The sequence below is a fragment of the Zeugodacus cucurbitae genome, chromosome 5, assembly GCF_028554725.1.
Source record: "Zeugodacus cucurbitae isolate PBARC_wt_2022May chromosome 5, idZeuCucr1.2, whole genome shotgun sequence".
Taxonomy (NCBI): Eukaryota; Metazoa; Arthropoda; class Insecta; order Diptera; family Tephritidae; genus Zeugodacus; species Zeugodacus cucurbitae.
The window spans coordinates 43,598,053-43,619,382 of NC_071670.1; the positions used below are offsets into that span (position 1 = coordinate 43,598,053).

The 21,330-nt window shown below is 37.1% G+C and overlaps 2 protein-coding genes across 13 annotated transcripts in view; both read right to left on the reverse strand.

Moving 5' to 3' along the window:
- LOC105218153 (protein retinal degeneration B) overlaps positions 1 to 13,912 on the reverse strand; it is a 49,009-nt gene extending 35,097 nt beyond the window's left edge. For all 6 annotated transcript variants that reach the window (XM_054230891.1, XM_011193563.3, XM_054230893.1 and 3 more), the window contains exon 1: positions 13,656 to 13,912. The gene's annotated coding sequence lies outside the window, so the exon portion shown is untranslated. The remainder of the gene's footprint in view (positions 1 to 13,655) is intronic.
- A 4,441-nt stretch (positions 13,913 to 18,353) lies between these two features.
- The window catches only part of LOC105218149 (integrin alpha-PS2), an 80,535-nt gene continuing 77,558 nt past the window's right edge, over positions 18,354 to 21,330 (reverse strand). For all 7 annotated transcript variants that reach the window (XM_011193552.3, XM_011193550.3, XM_011193555.3 and 4 more), the window contains 4 exons: positions 21,001 to 21,244; positions 20,750 to 20,919; positions 18,645 to 20,679; positions 18,354 to 18,551 (listed from right to left, as the gene is read on the reverse strand). In XM_011193552.3, the coding sequence (XP_011191854.2) occupies positions 18,462 to 18,551; positions 18,645 to 20,679; positions 20,750 to 20,919; positions 21,001 to 21,244 (2,539 nt within the window). In that variant the 3' untranslated portion in view covers positions 18,354 to 18,461. The remainder of the gene's footprint in view (positions 18,552 to 18,644; positions 20,680 to 20,749; positions 20,920 to 21,000; positions 21,245 to 21,330) is intronic.

Consider the following 21,330-nt stretch of genomic DNA (forward strand, 5'->3'; position numbering starts at 1 on the left):
TGGCGGCTGATTTTCTTGTTTTTTTTCTTCAACAATTATTTCTTATTTTTACCACTGTGTGTATTTAATATAATTTGCTATATTTCACATTTCACTGGCACTTCTAGTGCAATTTTCCGTATCTATTCCGTTTCACAAGTGTGACATAAATGACCCAAAGCGTTGTCTAACAGCTTGGCATTTCAGTGGATTCATATATGTAGCACACACACACGCACGCGTCTACCCACAAAACACACACACTACGCAATATTACTTTTATAAGTATGTGTGTATGCGTGTGCGTACCTTGCAAAACGCGCCTCGCCAACAAAATGTTCTATTAGCCACAATAACTGTTCTTCTATGGCTTGCTGCTGCTGCTCTTGTTGCTGCTACTGTTACTATTGCTATTACTGTTGTTACTTTCAACGTCTGCACACGTACCGTTTCAGCTGGCAACTGTTTGCTCTTGGCCGTGTGTTGTTCGCTTTTAATCTTCACGACATTGGCGGCAAAAGCTTTTCGCAGGCAATGGTCGTGGCATGGGTTGCCAAGTGTGTTGTGGCAAGCAGTTGTGGGCGAAGGATATTTGTACCGCTATTTTTGCGTTTGAGTGGGGATAAGTGGTAGCTGACTATGATAAATATTAAATATTCACGGAAATAATTTTATGAAGCAAATATTGACATTTTAAATTAGTTTTAAACACTAGAAAAATTTTGAAATTTTTACACTGAATTTTCTCGACCTCTAACCTTGGTCCCCCAATTAACGTTTTTTTCGATTAAATTTTATGTCGTTTGTATTTTAAACATTCAGGGTCAAATTTTGATAATCGAAAAAATAAAACAATTATATATCGAAAAATACTGGAACCCTCATAACATTTAGATTTTATCTATATTTTGAATTTTTTAGTAATTGTATCCTGCAATTATTAATAAATCCTTTTTTCGAAGATTGAATTAAAAAATTTCGCTTTTGAATGCTAATTTCGAAAGTCAAAGAATACAATTTTTTTTTTACTTATGACTCAATATCTAGGAAACAATTATTTTGGTTCAATACCTATCCAGCCGAGTGTAGTACAGTGCTATATAAAGTCCAAAAAGTCCACAATGCCGCCATATTCAAATTAGCTTATTGCTCTCTCATGAATATGTTATAAAAATACTTAAAAGCGTCAAAGCTGAAGACCTAGTTAGGTTAGATAATATGAAAGAGGGTGGTTCTTGCGATAAGGTCCTTGAAAGATCCCCCTTCGACCTTTAGTCACTTTTTTGTAATACCAATAACTCCTACTGAGATCACTGTGATCCTTATTCAAGTTCAAAGTCTAGTTCGAAGTCTCAATAACTTTTTTTAGTGTTTTAGGTATTAACTCCGTAATCCACGAGTATCAGTTATGGATCATTATTTCGAGAATAAGTTCAGCTTCAACTTGATATTATTCAATGTTTTTCGCTTAGCTGCATATCTTTATAAATAGTTACACAACAGACCAGACATTTTAAGGTACTCGTATTATACGTGCTGAGATTACCATCTGGTAAAGTTCCATATAATAATTCTGATTCATCTAAATCGTTTCTCGAATGGATTTTTTCACTTTCAACAGCATGTGTCAGTATTCTCCACGCAGTTTTCGAAAATCAAATTTAGCCCAGTCGATCTTCAATATTTAAAGTTCGATTGAAAATGATTAACACAAACTCGAAACTTTTTCGTTTGGAGAAATTTTTTTCAAATCTTTTTTTTTTCGAAAAAGTTTTGAAAAGTTTCATACAGTTTTCGAAAATCAAATTGAGTTCAGGAAGTCATTCGAAAGTTTGAGGTTAGTTTTTCAGCAGCCACAGTCATCACGAAAGTATTGGGAAGGAAGCCGTACACCTTCGATCCTCAAATGAAATCGTTATGAAATTATTTTATTTTCTTATTGTAAAAACTGCTTTCCACTACCAAAGCTCTGCTACATTAAAATCCCAACTATCTTAACACTGCCAAATTGGCAACCCTATTCACCCTATTCCTGTCCACTGCGCAGGAGCAAACAATTAGCGAAGAGAGCACCTAACTCAAGCCAAAATGCATGGAAAGCTTTTCATATTTTCTTATGACACAGCTGTGTCAAACCTCTCCCACCACCTACTGCACTGTTTTTCTCATTTCCGCTCACTCTCATTGTGTGCGCGTTCTTTGTGCGTTTCCACGCTTTCCTTTTCACTGATAGTAAACATAATTGGCGGCTACGTCATTGATTGTCGTTTCCAGAGTTTGTACTCGTTTACTAAATAACAAAGGCGAGTATTGAGCACAGCTATGACGTCATGAACACGTTACGAACAAGCGAACGTACGAACGTCCTTAGACTTAATCAATGACGTCACTCGAGCTCGAGTACGTACGCTCTTGCTGTAATTGTGTTAGCGTGTGTTTTTGTTTTTTTGTTGGAGATGATGATGTTTAACAATTTTTATCGTACGTACGTATAACGCAGAGATGGAAGAGAAAATGTACAGCACTTCAGCCGTTTGCACTCGTTTGGCCGTGAAACGATAAAGTCAACAAAATGTGCGCCAATTTGCGCCTTCAAGAATCGAAAGTAAGTGTTGAAAGAAAAAGTCAGCAGAAAATGATGACAGGCAGCGCGGAAACGTCAACCGTTATATATACATATGTACATATGTATGTATGGATGTATATTTAAATTTTTATTATCATTCTTCAGCTTTAAGCCTCTCGGCGGCGTTTGGTGAAAGTAATTTCGAAATTTTAAATCTTGTAATTGCATTTTATAGCCTGGGAGAAAGTGAGTAAGGCAGACAAATTTGCATTTAAGTAAAAATGGTTCTCGTTTTTAAGGCTTATGCATATGTTCGTCGAATAGAATGGCGAAACGTGTACCTAATAGAATTTTTATAGGCCATTAAAATAGGTTTTATGAGATAAAAATACTTAAAAACTTCGAAGTCGTGGACTTAGTTGATAGATGTAGGTCCTTGAGGTCAGGCGGCAGAAAATGTGAATAGTGTTGATGATCCTGTGAGTGAAAAGTGGATCATCTACAATAACGTCCAGTGAAGCCAATGGTGTCTGAAACGCGGTGAACCGGAATAAACGGTGACCAATCTTGGATTGAAAGTCAGGAATACTTTGCCATATGTTTCGTGTGATTGACAGGGAATGATGTACTCTCCTACAGCGAAACTCTTAATCCTGACCTGTGAAACCATCAACATCAGACTATATGAAGAAAGCAATCGCCAATAAGGGGACACATTTGGTTAATAAGAGTTCAGTTCCATCAGGACAATGCCAGACCACATACATTCATAGTTAATTGCCAGAAGCGCCAAGAGCTAGAAGGTGCTTTTGCATATAGTTTGGACCTATCACCCAGTAATTACTACTTTTTCCTGTCTTTAGCGAAGTATTTGCCAAATTTTTTGCCAATAACAACGAGTATTTGAGAGGGCGCTAGTCAGTCACTAGAACGTGCGCAGATCCTTTGGCCTAAGGTGAACCGCAGTAAATCTACCGAGCCCTTCGCCCTTAGTAAAGTTCCCCTCACTTTAGTCATAGGTGTGCTAACTGGCCAATGTCCAATCGGGATGTACGCTGTGAGGTTAGCTAGCTGTAGAAGCTGTCTGATGGAGGACGAGGTTGAATCATGCTAACATCTTATATTTAACATTTCTTATAGAATGTCTCGCCTTTGCGAGATCAAGACAAAGATTTCTCGAACAACCCTGCGAAATAGCGGGTATTGAAAAATCTCTTCTTATTTATAGTAGGGTCAGGGCGCATTGTCGAATTCTAATACCTATTCAAGGCGGGAATCCTGGCTTAACAAATTACTGTCTTTCATAGTCTACTTGTGTTTTTCTTCTGGGAAACAGCCATACAACCTAACCTAACCTATGAGAGTGACATTATGAAATAACCTTCAAAATGACAACGAGTTATCGAACAAAATGGTGCACATATGATCTAATTAGAATTATTCTAACACTGGTAAATAAAACCTTCGATTTTAAAATGACTGTAGCTTTGTGACAAAACCAGAATCTATATTTTTGACGTGTACCCAGATGTCGAGATTTGGTCTACCAATATTTCTTAAGTATTAGGAGCCTAGTACAAAATCCACCTCCTCCCTCCTAATCAGAGCTGTCCTGTTTCGAATCGTCTTATCCTAGAGGGTTAATGCAAAAGTGTCAGATCCCTTATTCCAAATAAGTATATGAATATCTGAAGACCCAATAAAGGGTATTGAAATCATTGATGATAGGGCAAAGTGTATTGAATGTCAAAAAAAAGGTTTTTACTATGTGTCGAGAAATTCTACAATTAATTGTCGTTTGTGGTACCTAATATTATAGAGAAAAATTACTGTTACAAAACTTCGGAATCGACGGTATTTACTTCAATTTCATCTTTTGCTTCCCTTGTCAAAATGAAAATATTTGTTGTCTAGAAAACTTTTCGAAAGCTATGTGTATTATACTCCAGATATGGAAGAAATGAGAGGCAAATGACAAAAATTAAAAATAGCTTCAATCAAGTTTTCTTTAATTATTATTAATAAATCAAAATCAAAAAACTGTCTCATAAAAAATATTCCAAGTATTTAGTTTACAGCCGATTGATTAAGAAATAAATACACTACACTTGATTCATTATAGTCATAAAACAATGGCTAAAGTCCATTCAAGTACGATTATAATGGACAAGCAATTAAATAGTAATCATTACTTATCAGTAAACAATTTGAAATCGATGGCTACCGTTCGAACTATAAATAATGTTAACCAATGTTCTCGTAAACTTGTAGATATGTATAGTATGTATGTGTACACACTATCACAAAATTTAATCGCAAAGCAACTACTCCACTTTATTATTATTATTTTTGTCGTTGTTTTTTTATATAGCGTAGTTATCTTTTAACTGCAAGCAACAACAAAACATTTAATGCTGAACTGAGACCTTGGTCAATCGCAATCGATTTAATGCAACAGGAAATGTGCATAGCACACACTTACATATATATACAAACTTATACATATATTTTTAGGAGTACTATGACAAAAAGTCATTTTAATTTTCCATGCCAGTATGAAAGGCGCCAATATGAAAAACGTCGTTCGGAAAAAGCGCAAAAACAAAAAAAAAGAGTTAAGCTGCCAGAGACAATCATTTTACAGTTCCATTCAATGGTTGTAAAGTGCATGCGAACTTTGTGCGGCCAGGAAATGGATTTGAACTTTAGCATTTGTGCTGCGCAAGATTTTATCTGTCTTATGCGATACAAAAACAATATTGCCGCTGCAGGCATGCGATTAAAGCTGGAGCAAAGTATTAAAGTGGAATTTATGCAGAGTGTAGAGTATAGTTAAATAATATTTTATGAAAAATATAGTTGTTTTTTAATTAAAGTTATCCCTGGCTATTCAATTACGCTCTACTTTTTCAAAATTGTTTATACAACCATATGTTTAAACGATTTCCGAAGTATATAGAATGAGAAAAATTATGTGATCACTAGAAATACTTGCAAAGCTCTCACAAAGGCAACAGTATATGACAAATTGAATTATATTGACTTTGGGGAAGCTACGATCGAAACATGAGTGAATGGAATTGTTGTTGTGAAACAGGTCTAAGTTGTTTAAGAAATCCATCTGTCAAATATTTGAGACATTTTTTGAGCTCAAATATATCTTAGAAATAGCATTTCCAACTAACGAAAATGGCGCAAAATTGTCAAGCTTAACGTATATATCCTAGAACTTAAGAGAGTGGATTTTAAAGCTACGATAAGATTCCGAGATCTAGGACTTGAGTACCTATATAATAGACAAAATGAGGGAGTTGTATTAACTGAAGTAGATCTTGTTTGCTGAGTTTTAAGGTCGTTCTTTTTTTTTAAGAATTGTCAATATTTGGAGCCACATACTATAAATTAGGGCTCTAAATTATTCGAATAACCTGGAAACTGATTATTCGAATATCCGCTTTTTAACCGTTCGTATGAATATTAACCGAATTGGCACCCGGCGTGACATAGTATTTCGAGAATATCTATCCTTAGGAATTAGTGACTTTCTTCAGTTCAGGTTGAAGCTGGTAAATATTATCTAAATGATATCTGTTATGACGTTACGTAAAACTAACTTTGATATTTAGTTACGATTGAGACATGGAACTCCAAATTGCTCAGCCAAATATGTAGGAGGTCGCTATACATATAGGGTGGGCCATATTTCATGTCAGTAAATAAATGTTGAATAGATTATTTTGATGGGTGACGAGATACTTAACTATATCTATTGGAATTATCATATTTTGGAAATAGAAAACCAATCAAGATTCTTGAAACATGGCCAAAAAGTGAGTGAACGTTTTCAAAGAAAACAAGTAAGGAAAGGCTAAGTTCGGGTGCAACCGAACATTTTAAACTCTCGCAATTTATTGCTATATCTTTATTAAGAAAACACACAATTTGACCCATATATTCGTCATAAATATATTTCGCATATTAGCCGATTTATAAGCTATTCAGCTCATCGTATTTTTGAAACTCCTATAATTAGGTATTCTCATATATTAATATATAATTGAAGTTATGACCCGATTTTAACATTTTCTGGTACAGAGACACACTATTAGGAGAAATATATTTCCTCTGAATTAAATTAAGATACCTGAGAGATTTACCGAAATTTGCGGGTAAAAGTGCACTGCACGGGGCACTGAGTTCTTCATATTCGATATCCGGGGCATTTATAGTCCGATTCCGACAATTTTTCACAAGTGATGCCACAGGTCATATACAGTATTTGTGTAAAGTATTATTTCGCTATTTTCATTGGTTTCTTATGTATATATTATAAAGTGAGGGAATAAGATGGAATTCAAAAATGAGTTATATGGGAAGTTGTCGTGGTTGTGAACCGATTTCGTTCATTTTCCACACGTGTCATCAGGGTGTCAAGAAAATATTATATACCGAATTTCATTCGAATCGGTCTAGTAGTTCCTGAGATATGGTTTTTGACCCATAAGTAGGCGATGCCACGCCCATTTTCCATTTTGTAAAAAAATCTCAGTGCAACTTCTTTCTGCTATTATTTCTGTGAAATTTAGTGTTTCTGACGTTTTTCGTTAGTGAGTTAACTCACTTTTAGTAATTTTCAACCTAACCTTTGTATGGGAGTTGGGCGTGGTTATTATCCGATTTCAACTATTTTCATGGTGTGTGGTGGGGTACGTAGGAAAACCGACTGCAGAAAGCTTGGTTTATATAGCTTTATTGGTTTGCAAGATATATACAAATAACCTATTTGGGGGTGGGGTCACGCCCACTTCCCCAAAAAAATTACATCCAAATATGCCCCTTCCTAGTGCGATCCTTTATTCCAAATTTTAAATTTATAACTTTATTTATGGCTTAGTTATGACACTTTATAGGTTTTTGGTTTTCGCCATTTTGTGGGCGTGGAATGGTCCGATTTTGCCCATTTTCGAAAGCAACCTCCTCAGGGTGCCAAAGAATATGTGTTCCAAGTTTCGTTAAGATATCTCAATTTTTACTTAAGTTATCGGTTGCACGGACAGACGGACGGACGGACAGACAGACATCCGGATTTCAACTCGTCTCGTCATCCTGATCATTTTGATATATATAACCCTATATCTAACTCGTTTATTTTTATGACTTACAAACAACCGTTATGTGAACAAAACTATAATACTCTCTTTTGTTGCGAGAGTATAAAAAAGTCGATAAAAACCTCATAAATGACACAGCCACACAAGAAAATTTAGTTCTAACCAGGGGGCCTTACTATGTATACCTTTAGTTTTTGGAGTCGCTGAATCCGAATCCGAGGTCCAAATGGCGGATGTTTTTTTTTTTAAATCATCGGATTCGCTTGAAACTCGTTACTCGAGATTTTCGGTTTCAGACGATTCATTTATTTGTGGTTGGGTAATTTTTAGTATGAACACACCATTTGCTTTTTTGATATTTCTTTGTCTTTCTCTTAATTTGCATTAAATACCAAGCTCTTATGAGACCTAGCAACTATATAAGTAGATGTGGTCTGGAACGTATACTCATGCTATAAGCTTAGAGTTTACCAAACCAGTCATCATGCTTTGAAGTCTTTCCTCTACGGCGATCATCTTTTAACAAATAATAGTTTCAATGAAAAAGCATCCCCAATATGAGCAAAGTTGAACTCGTTACTTAATAGTTTCAACCTTGTCGTTAGTAAAACCTTTGACTTAGCTACAATGTAAACTATTTTATAACAAATTCTATAAACATGAGAGCAATACAAATTCCATGCAATAGATTCTAAAGCCAGCCTTAACTCAATGAACCGCTTGATAATTCATATGTATGAACATATACTAAGAAATCACTGATTTCGCGCGATTTGCGGTTGCAAATCTCACCGCGACGCTTTAGTTGTTTGTGTGAAGCTGGGCGAGCGATATGGCAAATATTTGCATTGACGACAAAAGGGCGTCAGCGCAGACGACGTTTGAGATTTGCAAACAAGTGGATTATCTAAGCGGGAATCAGTGGAAACTGCATGACAAAAGTGTATATATGAAAATATGCATTTTTTGTTGTGTGAGAATTTTAATTTTGTTTACCGTGTGCTCACTTAGCAAACAGTTACTTAATCAGTTTTTTTTTTCGGAAAAAATTATAATTTTTACTGTAACGAATTTACATACGGTTTTGTTGGCATATTGCGTTTGCTGTTGTTGTTGTAGTTTAGTTGGTCGAAGATCACGGTTGCAACAGCGAGTTGACCTTGCGCTACACGCGTAATTCAACAGTGCGATTTACAAATGTTGTCTGTATGTATACGCTATACATATGTATCTACATATGTGTATGTCAGTATGTATTTATTTATCTTGAGCTCCAATGGTGCTCCACTTTATTTGTTGTAAGCCATAAATGCAAAAAATTATGGAACATAAGAGAGCACCATTTTAATTGTACGCCACGCGCCAGCTTTTTGCGCTCTCTCTCAATAGTATCACTCTCTCTCTCTTCCATTGAATAATTACATGCCGAGATTTTGATTTAGTTGCGCCACAGGTAACCAGACGTCAGCAAACAAAATAAAATGCGATTTCATTTAGAAATAAACAAAAAGCGAAATTCGCAAATTTTTAACACAAATATATGTACATAAAGACAACTCTGTTTGTTTGTATATCCATAAATGTATGCTAATAAATTATTTGTGCCTTCTCCATATTCATGCCATTTCTGCGCAATTCTTTGTTTACCTTTCGCAATTTATTTAAAGCTATTAATGTTTTATTATTTATAACTTTCGTATTTGCTTTGTTTATATGACCATACACTTGTATGAGGTGCATTCACTTAATTGTGCCTTAGACATGTGACTCATAAAAAAATCAGCCAGATAGCAGTGCCGAAGAATTTCTTTAACTCACGGTTATCTCGCGTTTTTGCTTTTGTTTATTGTATTAATTTACCCAACGCAAATTAACGGGCTACGTCAAAGAGTTCATTCAGCTTTGTACGTTTGCAAAAAACACAATACAAGAATTCTCAGTGTCTGCAAAAGAAATTCTTGCAAATAATCAAATTATAATTTATGATTTATTGGTGTCTATAAAGTTTGCGCTTTTTGCTGATAAGAAGCGGTAAATGAACGATATCTTCAATGAAAAATATGCAAAAGCTTAGAAGTTATTTCTGTTCATTATAGTGTACTCATATCAATCAATGATTAGACAAATTGATTTTTACTACTAATAATGGCCAGTGATAATGAGATAAAGAACTGTTATGTGTTAGAAGTGACTGAAAAATAGTATCAACAATATATTAAAGCTCAGTGAATCGTTTTAAAAAGGCGGGCAATACAGTTAAAAATACATTTCTCAGCTTTATTTCATTTCTTTAATTTTTTTTATATTCTGAATAACACCACATTAAGCCTTTGGTGATTACAGTCTTAGACTAATAATCCCAATTTCATTATAGAATCAAAGAAATAAATCAATTTTGTGATCCTTATAGTCATGCACATACCGATGTTTATTCTAAAGGGGTTTTCAAAAGGGACGCTACAAAAGTAGACCATTAGGGATATCATTACCGCTCTTTTGATATTTCTCTTCAGTAAGGTTTGCCAACAACGAGTCGAAATTATTAAAATTTACTACCGAAATTCGGAGAGAGTGGCCTAAATTTTAAAAGCGATACGTCCAATTTATGGTCGTCCTAATCGTCCTGTCTGACCGCTCTATGATAACCGAATAATTTTGGCCCGAATTGGATGCTATGGACTTGGAAAATATGTGGTTCCAAACAGGACGGCGCCATAAGCCACACAGCGAATGCTATAATCGATTTATTGAAAATGAAGTTTAGTCAACGTGTATCACACGAATATTGGGTTCAGCATCTGAACTTCTGAAATATTGCCGGTGTTGGCCATGCAAAAGAAATCGAGTTCCATACATAATGGCATCGAATTTAATTTCACAGGAATGAAGAATTTCATTAATATCTCTTTTTTAGCTTTTATAATCAGGATCTCAATAACGAATCACAAGCCTCAACATCTACCATTATCAATAGCACTATTTTGAAATCAAGAAATTTTAATATTTATGATAATTTTATTCTCAAACCTAGAAATTTTTTGGTTGGCCTCTATCTTTAACCACTCTTCATGTAATAGATATATGGCAGGAAAGTACTTAAACGAAATTTTTATTAATTTCTTTTCTGGGATCAGAATTTTCTCCAATGTTTATTGAAGTCAATGCAAGATTTTATAGTCTATATATAGATTTTTGTGAACGTTTCTTCGATAACTGGTTCCATTATTATTATTTTTGGTATTATTTTAACAGTAGTATTTTAACAACTTAAAATTAATCTTAGCAAACGATTCATGTCCCGCTTGAAGAACAACAAGGCGGCGGGGGCCGATGGATTGCCGGCCGAGCTATTCAAATACGGCGGCGAAGAGCTGATAAAGTGCATGCATCAGCTTCTTTGCGAAATATGGTCGGAAGAAAGCATGCCCGACGATTGGAATCTCAGTGTACTCTGCCCAATCCACAAAAAGGGAGACCCCACAATCTGCGCCAACTATCGTGGGATAAGCCTCCTTAACATCGCTTATAAGGTTCTATCGAGCGTACTGTGTGAAAGACTAAAGCCCACCGTCAACAAACTGATTGGACCTTATCAGTGTGGCTTTAGACCTGGAAAATCAACAACTGACCAGATATTTACCATGCGCCAAATCTTGGAGAAGACCCGTGAAAAAAGGATCGACACACACCATCTATTTGTCGACTTTAAAGCTGCTTTCGACAGCACGAAAAGGAGCTGCCTTTATGCCGCGATGTCTGAATTTGGTATACCCGCAAAACTAATACGGCTGTGTAAGTTGACGTTGAGCAACACCAAAAGCTCCGTCAGGATCGGGAAGGACCTCTCCGAGCCGTTCGATACCAAACGAGGTTTCAGACAAGGTGACTCGCTATCGTGCGACTTCTTTAACTTGATGCTGGAGAAAATTATAAGCTAAATAGAGAAGGTACAATCTTCTACAAGAGTGTACAGCTACTGGCGTACGCCGATGATATCAATATCATTGGAAACAACACCCGTGCCGTTAGTTCTGCTTTTTCCCGCCTGGATAAGGAAGCGAAGCGAATGGGTCTGGTGGTGAATGAGGACAAGACGAAATATCTTCTGTCATCAAACAAACAGTCGGCGCATTCGCGTCTTGGCTCCCACGTCACTGTTGACCAGCATCAACAACACGAACAATGTCAGCCTCGAAATCCAGCGCAGAATAACTCTTGCCAACAGGTGCTACTTTGGACTGAGTAGGCAATTGAACAGTAAAGTCCTCTCTCGACGAACAAAAACTAAACTCTACAAGTCCCTCATCATTCCCGTCCTACTTTATGGTGCAGAAGCGTGGACGGTGTCAACATCCGATGAGACGGCACTAGGAGTTTTCGAGAGAAAGGTTTTGCGGAAGATTTACGGTCCCTTAAACATTGGCAACGGCGAATACCGCAGACGATGGAACGATGAGCTGTATGTGTTATTCGACGACATAGACATAGTCCAGCGAATAAAAAGACAGCGGCTACGCTGGCTGGGTCATGTTGTTCGAATGGATGAAAGTGCCCCAGCTCTGAAAGTTTTCGATGCAGTACCCGCTGGTGGAAGCCGAGGAAGAGGGAGACCTCCACTCCGGTGGAAGGACCAGGTGGAGAAGGACCTGTCTTCACTTGGTATTACCAATTGGCGCCAAACCGCCAAAAGGAGAGATGCGTGGCGCACTGTTGTGGACTCGGCTATAACCGCGTAAGCGGTTTCTACGCCAGTTAAGAAGAAGAAACGATTCATGTACTTCAAATTGTTTAAAATTGTTCTGATGAATAAAATAGATTGCATACATTGTTCTGTTCGGAAATTTTATCTTTGTTTTAATGGATAAAGTTCTCTATTCTACCAGAATAGCCGAAATTCCACTCAGTCTCCGAAAATTAGTAATAAAAAGTCTTCAGATTTATTCACTAAAAGTGTAATATGTTCTGTCAAGTGACAAAATTGTAGACAAATTTACAAGATAACATTTAGACCAAGTTAATTTCCAATTTTGCAACTCACATATCACCTAAGATTTAAGAAAATTGCAATTCTTCATAATGAAAGGAAATCTAATTGGATTTGTTTATAAAACAGTTTTCTGATACAGTTTATTAAAGTTTTGTTTGAGCTATTTAACTTACTTACTTTGCAGAATTTTATAAAATTAAATTATATTATTAGACACCACTGACTCAACAAATCATAATTATTATTAAATTTTTAGTTATTTAACATTTTTATATTTTTTATTACGAAAAATAAGCATTTGCATTAAAATTTTGTCTGCACCACAAGTTTGCATTCATGCGTTTTTTTGACTTTAAACACTGAAAACACACAACTGGTCACCTTAATTCAGCGTTTACGCACAGCTGAGGCACTTTAATGCTCTCAACACAACAAACAACCGCAGAGCCCCACTATAAAGCATATCATAAAGCGAGTCAGCGGAGCGTAAACTTTTTATTTTCTTTTTTTCGTAATTTTTTTCACAATCTTTAACACACAACTATTAATTTCAACTTTTTTTTTGATCGACAATTCGAAATTTTATTTAACAAATTATTTCTGCTGCTTCACACTCAAGTGCAAAATCATGCACTGTGCCGTTACGCATGTGAATAATCGATTCACAGCAGCTTCACACACACACACACACACCGACAAGTGACAGACAGCAACAGATACACAGTCACAGACACAATGGCAGCAACAGCAGCAGCTGCTACAAACTTGTGGTATGCCCAGGCAAAATCTACAGGGACAAACAGGCGCATATGACGGGAAAATTTTCTTCATCAACAATTTTCGTGTAAAAAAAATAAATATTTGCTCGACAAAATCACATAACGGTTCCAGTTGAAGTATATGCTAACAAATAAAGATAGTGAAAATTTTCATTGAATAACAGAAGGTGCACACCAGCCTTCACACACACATTGACTTAATTAGATTTAAGCGCCATGGCTGTAGTTATTACCGTTGTTACTGCAACAGCAAAATTATATGCAACACCGTTGCAATTACACCAAACACAAGCAACAAAATAATTTATATTTATTTATCTGCCACACACACACACATACACACGTATGTATGTATATATGTCTTTTATAGTATATTATATATCCAGCGCTCCCGCTTTTGCAATAACTACATAAGCGTCGCGCACTTGGTTAGCGTTTCTGCACACAATTTCAACCGCCCTTGGCGAGCTCCGCACGCAAACTGTATTTGCTCGGCGCTGCAACAAAAAGCACACACGCTAGGCTGGCGCTCACTTGGTTGGCTGGCTGGTGGAGCACATTCAGCACGCTTCGCATCTCACATCTCGTGGAGCACTTGTAGCTGATAGCTGAGCCATTTACGTACGGGTGTGGAACGCATTTGTTCGATGTGGATCGTATGATAAATAAATGTAAATATAAAACAACCAATTTGGTCACTTCTCTAAACAATGGCCAATTGGGGAGCGAGAGCGCTTACAATTAGAGCGTTAGCGCTCGTGAGACCGGAAAGTGGCAGCTGTACAATATGCCGGTTAGCTTTGGTCTGATTGTAAAATGCGCTCGGTTGGTAAGGTGCGGGGGACATTTGTTAACAAATTGCTCTAGAAAACGTATTACTGTTTACAACAAATATAAATAAATTTTTTGTTCGATATATGTTTGTTGTCTGTGTTTATATTCCTATAATCATATCTTTTCTAATTAATATGTTTACTCAATTTCAGAGTGAACTATTCGATGAGCTAATGACTTGTTGAATGCATTTCTCTTGACATCCTTCTTCTTTAATTCTTAATCTTCTTTAAAACCACTATCTTGAAAATTCAGCGGGCGGCTAAGGATTTAGTATGATGTTTTAATATACAGTTGAACTTCCCTAACTCGAATCACAGTAATCCACAAAAAAACTTCGAGTTAGAGAAACTACCGAGTTACGAAAGGCAATTTATATGAAATTTGACTTCTATTGCCAATTCAAGAGTTCGATTTATGAAGAATTTCGAGTTACAGAAGTTCAGTTGTCCTAAGTAAGGTAGATATTTGGATATCAAAACAAAATATTATCACTATGATTTGAAATTTTAATAGAATCTCTAAGTAATAGATCTTTCCCGGAGAACTCGCTTACTGTACCATAAAAATATTTGAAATTTACTTCCAATGTAGGATTTGTCATCGGCCTGCGATCTTTACATTCGACGTATCCACTACCTGAAGCAGTGAATTCATATTATTTCTTGTTACAAAGACTTCTTGTTACGAGACGAGTTGAAAAAGTTGAGGTCATTGAGATTTTTTTATTAGCCTTTTTACTGGTATGCTCTACCTAACCTATCCAGACTTTGCTCCCACTTGGGTTAAGGGGTTAGGGGTAGTCAAAGACATGAAAAAAATGATTTTTTTTCTAGTTACAGGTTTTCGAGTTACAGTTTTCACCAGTTCAAAAAACATAGTTTGGGAAAAACGCTCTTTGTTATTTGTCAAATAACTCGTAAAGTAATTATCGGATCAACTTAAAATTTTCAAAGAATATTTTTAAAATGTTACACTTAACGAAAATGCAAAAAAAACAAAACAAAAAAATTGATTTTTTGAATATCCTGATTACCAATTATCCCTTATGTTAATTTCATTATCAAGTCCTCTCTCCATCTACTTCTGTGAGGAGTATATAGCCATTCTAATTGAAAAATTATACTTCTTCCTTTAATGTACTGTAGGTTAGGTTAGACTGGTAGAACAAGAAGACACACATAGACCTGTTTTTGTTCTTAGTGATAAACAACCCTTACTTAGTCCATGCGGAGTAGTCATCATTTAGGATACCAGCTCTTGACGCGAATTTTAAAGGTTTTGTGGTCTACTAACGATACTTCTTACAAGTTCCACATACTGTAAAGCCCCCAAAAGATAGAACAAGCACACAAGAGATATTCCATTGTTTTCCTGGTGTTTTGCTTTTCACATTTCTTGCAGTCATCTCAATCTATCAGCACCATCTTACAGGCATGCGCCTTCTCCAGACTGTAACCAGGTAGTATGCCAACTCCTATGTCCCTATAGTCCCTTTCATCGAGCGCCAGCAGGAATGTTATGTATTTCTGATCTACCGCTTTCCATATGACTTTTGAGGTTTCGCATCCCAACGCGATTTATGGGTTTTCCAATGTCGGTCACGTTTTCAGGTGACAGTTGTATACCACTATTGGCAATCTCGTCTATTATCAATTTACCCTCGATACCTTTGTGGGCTAGTACCCTGTAGAAGTAAAGCCGTTTGGCCCAGATGATACTCTTCGCTGTCACCCAGCTTTTTATACTCTCGCAACAAAAGTTGATAAGAGAGTATTATAGTTTTGTTCACATAACGGTTATTTGTAAGTCATAAAACTATAGGGTTATATATATGAAAATTATCAGGATGATGAGACGAGTTGAAATCCGGATGTTTGTCCGTCCGTCCGTGCAACGGTAGAAACTTGGTAGACATGTTCCCAGGGACCGTAGGAGGGTTGCTTTCAAAGATGCGAAAACGGACCACTGCCACGCCCAGAAAATGGTAAAAACCGAAAAAACCATAAAGTGCCTTAGTTAGCATAAATTTATTCATAAAACTAAAATTTGGTACAAAGGATCAAATTAGGAAGGGACATATTTAGACGTAATTTTTTTGGAAAAGTGGGCGTGACTCCGCCACGAATAGGGTTTTTGTACATATCACGCAAACCAATAAAGCTATATAAACTAGAAATGGCAGAAGGAAGCTGCATTCAGATTTTTGGATAATGGGCGTGACGTCGGCCACTTATGGGTCAAAAACCATCTCTCAGGAACTGCTCGACCGAAATTTGGTATATAATATTTTTTTAAATAAAAATGGGCGAAATCGATTCACAACCACGACTACTTCCCATGTAATGCAGTTTCGAATTCCATCTGATTCGTTCACTTTATAAGATTTACACCAGTAACCAATGAAGATGGCGGAATAAAACTTTACACAAAAACTGTATACGATCTGAGGCATCACTAGTGTAAAAATTGTCGAAATCGGACTATAACTTTTTCATGCCCCGGATAGCGAATATGAAGAACTCTGTGCCTTAGGGTAATTTTTCACCGAAAATATCGGTAAATTTCTCAGATATCTGAATTTAATTCAGAGGGAATATTTTTCTTCTAATATTTGAAATATCTTAGCCAAATTTCGTGCGCATATAATCTTGGATATAATGTAAGTTGGAGATTCCCTTAATAAAAATATAATTGGTTTACTTGGTGGGATGATATATGAACAATGATATTCAATATCTAAAGTTGAGGCTTCTAGCCTTTTTCCTCAACATGTTGGAGTAAAATTTTTTGAAGAATTTATTTCAGTAAATTAATTACTCAGAGTATTAATGCCCTCAATCAGTTTCACAACATCAGTAGTTTTTTGAGGCTATAGAGCATTGTCAGCTGATAAGCGCCACTCAGTAATGCAACTTCTTTAGAAAGTTCACTGAAGACCAACATGTTATCAACCAAAATTTAAATTATAAATTCCAGCTTTTGCTCTACAGTTCAATAAAAAAACACGGTTTTTTACACAAAAATATTTTTTTTATTAATTTACATTATACTTATTTATGGATAAACTTAAAAACAAAACATATCTGCAATTGATAAGTACAGTTAATAAATTAATTAAGCCAGCTACAAAAAAAGAAAAACATAAAACTTAAAATAAAGTGTAAGCAAAAGTATTAGCTTTAAATTATATAAATAATAGTGCTTAGTAAAAAAAACAGCTTTTACATTGCAACGCTATGCCTATGTATTGCCGGTAATGCTAAATAAAGCAAGAGCTGCGTAGAACTAACAATATTTTAGATTTTTTTCTTTGATTTATAAATAAATTTATTTTATATAATTTTTCAGCTTGTATTATACATAAATTTATATTGTTTTTGTTGTGTTTTTCTTGTAGAAAAGGCAGTGCATACGATTTTTAAGCCCGTTGAAATTTACATTTACAGTTTTCCATTGTATTTACAAATAACATTTATAGGTTAGTAGACATTAAACAAATTAAATAATAATAATTAAATATTAAAATAATTAATAAAAATAAATTGTTAAACATACTTTACTGCAAGTTCGCTTTTCGTTTCGTTTTTTATTATTATTTTTTTTTAATTTTTAATTTTTTAATTTTTAATTGTTTAATTTCAATTTCAACTTAGTGTTTAACAGCACTTTACAGACACTCAGTAATCATACATACAGTTATACACACAGACACGCGCTCACACACAATCATATACAAGGCAACATTAGAGTATTACTTATTTATTAACAGTATTTCCATTTTTTTATTAATTAATTAATTAATATTAAATATATGTATTTATATATTTTTTACAATTTAAACATTCAAATCTCCGATAAAAATGTTAAAAGCACATTTTCGTCGTCGCTTCGGCCGCTCTTCAACTTGCGCGCATGCGCCGACGAGTAGAAAATGCAACAATAAATTTCGTGACTAGCAAAGATAGTATGGGAACCGAGTAGTACACGAAGCCAAGCATACGATTTCGCTGCGCTTCGTTTTTGGTTAGTTAGTCGTTTTTTCCGCGAATAAGTGCAAAAACAGCTCACGCGCACAACAACAAATAATCTCAATGCAAAATCGCCTTGAAATTTTGCCTAAAAGTCAAAAAGTAATATGCAGGTTTAGTTGTGGAGATTTGGTGGGGATCCGGATCCGGCCCAGATTATGGACGCGTTAGCGCTCACAGATGCTCATCACCATGATAACCATTACGCAGTGGCTGACGCTCCATAGAGTGATCACGTGGACGATTGCGATTGAAGAAGCCGCACTGGAAGAGAGATTTAAAGAAAATTAAATTAAATAAATTTTAAATAAAATAAAAGAGAGATTAGGAGTGATAAAAAATCCTCCCTTCACTCACCTTATAAAGCAAATAGACCAACAACAAGAGTATGAGTGCACCGGCACATGCCGCCAACACCACCACCCACAGCGGCACCACATCCGGTACTTGTATGGGTTCTGGTTCGGCTTTGTAGAAGATTTCGTGCGTCTTTATGATCGGCACCTTCGGTTCGCCAATGTATGGCAAACGCGTCACATTCGCCGCGGCCATAGTGGAGAGATTCAACGGTCTGTTACCCGCTAATTTCTCCATTGTCTTCGCCACTGTGCGCATGCGTATGGCCACCCAAACGCCCTCATCCTTAGCTAGATTCTTTGCCACACAGCGTAAGGTCTGACATGTAGCCGCTTTGCAGGGTGATACCCAATTGACTTCGATCAATTCGTCCGCCTCCGCGGCTGCACCTAGTTGCGCGTTCGATGCTAATGATGAATGCGCTGCTGATGAAGATGATGACGACGATGATGAGGATGAAGAAGAGGACGAAGAAGAAGATGCCTTATGACTACCACTGCTCGAGGAGGAGGATGAGCTCGACGACTGCGACTGCTGATAGGAGGCGCTGTGTTGTCCACCCTGCGTTGCTTGCGCATTTCTCGCAATCGCTTGGTGTTGTCCAGCTGATTGCTGATTGATAGCTTCCTCATCGTAATAGTCTTCATTCTCCATGCCATAGTAGGGTTTATTGCCTGACGGCGAACGTACACGACGTGTATAGGTTTGCTGGTAGCCATAGGAGTTGCCACCGTTATCGCCGAATTGTCCATCCTGTTGACGCAGCTCGTTATCGACATTATCGCGATGCATTGTGCCTAAATCCAAAACACCAGCTTGGAAGCCCTGACCGTTTGTGTGGACTTTATCAAAGTTGCCACCGCTCAAAGCGCCACCGAAGTTATTGTAATTGTTGTTGTTGGTATTGTAAGTGGCCGATGAGGAGACTGAACCGCGACGTGCATCATATGGTTGATATGATTTTTGTTGGTGCTGTTGCTGTTGTTGTTGCTGTCTCAGCTGATTTGGTCGATAAGCGCCACCCGAAGAGCCCTCATAGTTGGCGTACATCGGTTGCTCTGGTTGACCAATACCACCGGGTCCAGCCATTTGTATGTGACCACGTGTGCTCTGCGCGCCCCCGAAATTGCCATGGACATTATCAGCACCAAAACGGCCCGCTTGTTGATAATTTGCTGAATGTTGCTGCTGTTGATGTTGTTGTTGATGTTGCTGTTGTTGGTTCAGCGGTTGCGCATAGTATTGACCAGCACGTTCGAGATTCGTTGAGTATTCGGTGCTGCTCTCCACCACATATGGACGTCCGCTGGAATCGTAACTTGTTGTTGTATTCTTTGTACGCACAATAACAGTGGGACCCTGACCACCAGCACCGCTGCCACCAGATGATGAAGACGACGACGATGTAGACCATTGGTAGGAGCTACCACCTCCGGTGCCAGCACCGCCACCATAACTCGACTGAGAGCTCGAGACGGCGGCTTCGTTAGCGCGTTGTATATGTGTAGCCGATGCGTCGCCAGCTCCCTCTTGTTCATCTTCCTTCTCTAGACGTCTTCTCTCCTCCTCGGTCAATTCCTTGGTACCGCGTCCAATAGTTACCGCTGTGCCAGCAGCGCTGCCACCTTCCGCCTTCTCGACACCACTATAAATTGTTGAGCCAGAACCTGAGGCTGAGCTGGAGGCGCTACTGCTACTAGTCTCTGTGGAGAATATGACGCCACGATCACGCAGATATGATTTCTGCTTCAAGTTATTGTCCAATTTCAAGCGTAGTGGATTGACACCCAGATGCGGGTCACACACGATATTGCCGTGCGTTTCCGGTTGATTCAGCATATACATCAAGAGATCACCGCCCACAGTTTCATTGGGATAATGTATAAGTATGACAGCTTCCTCGATGAATGATGGACCATTATTGCGTATATTATAGAGATGCACAACCTGTGGACCCAAATCCTCCTCTTTGGTCGCATTTTCAATAGCCAAATAATCGGAGGCTTTGTAAAGTTGGAAATCGGGCAGTGAGGCGCTGAGGTAATGAAAAGGAATTGTTTAAAATGTATTTTGGACAACTGCAAATAATCTTATATATGACTTACCCTTCAATATCCAAATCGGTTTCGACCCAAATATCGACATTTTTAATAACAACATTGTCGCGTTGATTGCCATCGATTTCGGCATTCGTCGAATTGGCTTCCATGTAGAAGTGATAGCTGGGCGACATACCGAAAGTCTGCGAGGGCAACATGATCACATTGAATTTCGCCTATAGAGAGTGTGAGATTAATGGTTAGAATACATATAAATACTAAATAGAATTATTTAGAGCTCGAGATGGAATACTCACAAATTTCTGTCCCTGCAATGGATTGCCAAGATCGCACTTCAGCGTATAGTTGTTCGTTTGCGAAGGAGCCGAGCAAGTAATGGGCGTATCACCCTTCTCGACCAAATTTTCAATCTTGATAAAGTCCAAATCCTTAGGCATGACCATGTAAAAGGCAGATTCGAAAGCGTCTTCGTTACGATTCGTGACTGTCACCTCAACAATGAGTGGTTTGTGAGAGCCATGTAGATATTTGTCGACGGTTCTATTGGAAATATAATGAAAAAGTTGGGTTAATAAAAGTAATAAGGAGAGATCGCTTGCTTTAAAATTATCTTTCAAGAAGTGTTC